The sequence below is a fragment of the Egretta garzetta genome, unplaced genomic scaffold, assembly GCF_000687185.1.
Source record: "Egretta garzetta isolate BGI_Z169 unplaced genomic scaffold, ASM68718v1 scaffold488, whole genome shotgun sequence".
In the NCBI taxonomy this organism is placed as follows: Eukaryota; Metazoa; Chordata; class Aves; order Pelecaniformes; family Ardeidae; genus Egretta; species Egretta garzetta.
In genome coordinates this window covers 69,998-74,150 of record NW_009260486.1, presented here as the reverse complement: position 1 = coordinate 74,150, position 4,153 = coordinate 69,998, and the positions used below count along the sequence as shown (strand labels likewise).

Here is a 4,153-nt window from a genome sequence, read left to right as displayed (position 1 = left end):
TTCCCTACAGTGTGACTTTAATCCGTGAATTAACTTAGGTAGTCATTAGCCTGAACTGGGCAAGGGGAGGATGGAGAACATGGAGAACAAGGTCAAGCCATAGTTATAATAGTTGTTACTAACATAAATGTTGGCAGTGTTATTAAAACTCACATTCAAAGCTTAAGACAGGGATCAGGATGATGTCTAGTGCACACGTCCAAGTCCTGCAGGCTCCGAGGCATTCCTCCACTGAAGGGTACTTGTCCGAGATTAATTTTGTGGTCTCTGTAAGCACAGATGGACGCTTGTGTGAGTTAGATGTCACGGGTTGAAAACCGTTAGGCTTGACAAAGATCACCAAATTCTACAGGTATAACCCAGAGAGTAAAAGTAGTTGGTCACAGCCCAGGTAACGGCATCAGCTCTCATCCTAGCGAAGGCAGACAGAGCCGGTTTCACATCAGCAGCGTGGTGTAAATCAAGGCTAAGGTGAGGCAGCCCCAGACCCTCGCCTGGTACTCATCATCCCTGCTTGCTCACGCAATGAAGAGTGCACCGTGCTCATGAGGGCACAGCCTACGGAAAAACATGAGTGGGCTAGGGCAAAATATAGGGACATGCTCTAGTTTTCATGGAGTAGCAATGACTTCAGCCAGGAAGATGCTGCTTGTAACACTGGAGCAGCACAAGCCCCAAGGGCACATCAAGCGAAAGGGGACAGGGCTTTGTTTGATTTTGGGGAGCGCTAAGCTCACCCAGAGTCCAACAAGACATCAAGGAAGGTGAGCCCTCAGGCAGCACGGACAGAAGAGGGTGGGAATTAATTCCCAGGTGCCATCCTGCTCCTCAGCACGGTCACTAAAGGACTGCTAACACCCCTCCTCTCCGCTTTGCTGCAGGGTCGTGGTTTTCTCCTCTTGTCATTGCTGTGATCGCTCTGGGACTGCAGTGGCCACAGGAAGCTGCCACCTTCCCGGCCATGCCCCTTTCCAACCTGTTTGCCAATGCTGTGCTGAGGGCTCAGCACCTTCACCTCCTGGCTGCTGAGACATACAAAGAGTTCGTAAGTCTTGTGGGCCTCTGGGCATCTCCTCTGCGTTACCTTGACAGTTTTGACCATGCCACAGCTTCCCACCAGTCTACCTTCCTAAAACAGAGACTTTTCTTCTATTGCTGTCTTCTCTTGTCAGCTCTCGATGAGGGGAAAGGGTCTTAACAGGATAGGACAGGTTATATCCCATCAGCCTGGACCTTGTCTACTCCTCACAGCTCTCTGCCTCTACCTCTGATCCTGCACAGTCCCCTCCTCAGGGCCATTGCTGCCTGTGTCCAAACCTACCGCACAGGGTCAGCCGTCTCAGATAGAAACCTGGCTCTGAAAGCAGTGGGAGATGGCTCAGATATTTTGCAAGACTTTCCTGTGACGGTCACCTACAACCCTGGCTGATTCCAAGTGCTCTGCCGTTGCCAGGAGCTGGCACGAGCTGGCGCTTTGACAAGAGCTGTCCTCGGGGGTCACCTACTCCTTGGGAGAAGCTGGTCCAAGCGTGTTTTGCATTCAGCTTAGCAAAGGTTTAGTGTGAGGAAAACATTTAGGTCCAGTAGCTACTGTGCCAACGAACTCCTGTCACTACCTCCCAACCCCGTACTGAGACACCTCACGACTCATTTATTTCTTGCAAAAAGCGACCATTCAGGACAGCTTGGGAAAGCGTCTACGCTCTTCTCCCAGTCCACAGGCAACAGATCTCAGTGTATTTGGGCTGTCTCCACAGGAACGCACCTATATTCCAGAGGACCAAAGACACGCCAACAAAAATTCCCAGGGAGCGTTTTGTTACTCAGAAACCATCCCTGCTCCCACGGGGAAGGACGATGCCCAGCAGAAATCGGTAAGTTCTCTCCCCAGGGCAAGCACAGACCTGTTTGAAGAGCCCAGCTGTGCTTCATTAACAGGAACAGAGGGTTTCCATCTGTGAGCACTTCAGAGCTTCCTGAGGTATCATTCCTCCTCTCCCTTTTTTACTCTTTAAACCCTGCACGAAGAAAGACAGACTCTTCTGGGTTATGCTATAAATCATATCCCTGCCCTGAGGAGGAGAAAAACTATTGTTTGTGCAGGACAAATGCCTGGGTCATGCTCCTCAGCTTGCAAGCTTGTCTGTATCTGCTGAAGCTGCTGGAGCAGTGGCACAGCTCTGGCCAACCCCAGGCTGTTTCCAAGGCAGCAGGTAACTCTGCCAAATGCTTCACCTGCACAGCTTTGAGCCTTGGTTGTGGGGTTTTTTTTCCTTTTCATTTCAGGACATGGAGCTGCTTCGGTTTTCGCTGGTTCTCATCCAGTCCTGGCTGACCCCAGTGCAATATCTAAGCAAGGTGTTCACAAACAATCTGGTTTTTGGAACCTCAGACAGAGTGTATGAAAAACTAAAGGACCTGGAAGAAGGGATCCAAGCTCTGATGAGGGTAAGTTGGAGCATGTAGCATGACTATAGAATAACAAAGATCTCCTAGACACAGGGCACACAGCTTTTGGGGTCTGCCATGGGATCCAAAGACCACGGCAAGTCTCCCCACCTTCCACTCTGAGGACCAGTGGCATCCTTTGGACTTCACCCACCTTAAGATAATGAGATCATGGCACCCCATTGCATGTGTTCATCACTAGGGAGTATAAGAAAACACATAACGAATGTTAGTAACACTGCCATAACCACTCAGACAGCAGCACAGACCAGGAAGATCACAACAGTCCAGAGTCAAAATCTTTCCAAACCCAGCAGCAAAGAATACTCAATTGCTTAAATCTGCTGTACAAACAGCAACATAATATTTGCTACGTCTCCATGCAAAATACTTTAAAGTGGAGTAAATGTTATGAGGTTTGCAGTCTCGCTTTAAGGATTCACGACACTTTATAGAAACAACTTGTGTAAGCCTGTACAGATGGAAGCCTATGCTCTGATGTTTTTCTCTTGCATTAATACATCCCCCAGACAGCGGAGAGATGGAGAGTGATCTTCTTCAAGAGTCAACTCTTAATTTTTGCTTTGTTGTTTTAAAGGAAATTCCTTCTTATCTGGCAGGACACCTTTTCAGTTATGCTTATTCTATAACCAAGTCTATCTGCCAGCATCACCATGTAGCTAGAGCTCTGAGACTGGCATCTTTGAGAAATGAGTCCAGACAATTATTTACATCTTCTAGCCTATAAATAACGCTGAAAGTCGCGCTCTGAAAGTAAACAGAGATCTTCTGTCCTGGCACTTCAGCTGGAGTAAGGAGGTACATGTATCAGTACCACTTCCAGGCTTTGCTCTCCATGTGGTATGTGTTTGGGCATTGAGAAGCGGTACACAGAAACTAGATGAAAAATCACATTTCATCTATTGATGACACTGTTGACTTAACCAAAACTGTGTTGCTCATGGTGCCAGCTGGCGAGCAAAGCAGGGCAGGAGGAGCAGCAGATTGCAGATCTCTCGGCTCCAGATGCACATGCCTTGGGTCTCGGTTAGAGCTTTGTTCACTGGGAAAGTGGGAGAAGGAGAGAATTATTTGCCTGGTTCCCCATCTCCTTGGCTAGAGTAGCTACAGAGAGACCCTGCAACTTTCCCCTTCTTTTCAGACCCCAAAAGACATGTTCCTCCCTCCCTGCAGCCTCGTGCCCAACTCCCTTCTCGCTGGCAGCAATTTGTGTAGCATCACCCCTGCATAACTACCCTTCCTGTAAACACATAGAGTCAAAAGTATGATTGAAATATGAGGTTGGGGAACCCTCAGTCTCCTCTAAAGCCAGATGGGAGCCTTGGCCATGGGTCCCTCGGAGGACGCTCGTCCCTGGGCCCCTGCTGCCTCCCCCAGCACCTCTCCATCATCTCACAGGAGCTGGAGGACCGGAGCCCACGGGGTCCTCAGATCCTCAAACCCACCTACGACAAATTCGACATCCACCTGCGCAACGAGGACGCCCTGCTGAAGAACTACGGCTTGCTCTCCTGCTTCAAGAAGGACCTACACAAGGTGGAGACCTACCTGAAGGTGATGAAGTGCCGGCGCTTTGGAGAGGGAAACTGCACCGTTTGATGCCAGGGATGGCTCCCCAACCGCTCCGGCCCCTCGCTGGCCACGGCTGCCTCGCTCCTTGTAAAGAAAAATGGAGAATAAACCC

The 4,153-nt window shown here is 49.6% G+C and overlaps 1 protein-coding gene across 1 annotated transcript in view; it reads left to right on the top strand.

Annotated features, from left to right (window-relative positions):
• LOC104131083 (somatotropin) overlaps positions 1 to 4,068 on the top strand; it is a 7,043-nt gene extending 2,975 nt beyond the window's left edge. The window contains 5 exon segments of the mRNA XM_009644207.2: positions 882 to 1,011; positions 1,013 to 1,045; positions 1,758 to 1,874; positions 2,287 to 2,448; positions 3,868 to 4,068. Of these exon segments, the coding sequence (XP_009642502.2) occupies positions 882 to 1,011; positions 1,013 to 1,045; positions 1,758 to 1,874; positions 2,287 to 2,448; positions 3,868 to 4,068 (643 nt within the window).
• The last annotated feature ends 85 nt before the right edge of the window (positions 4,069 to 4,153 follow it).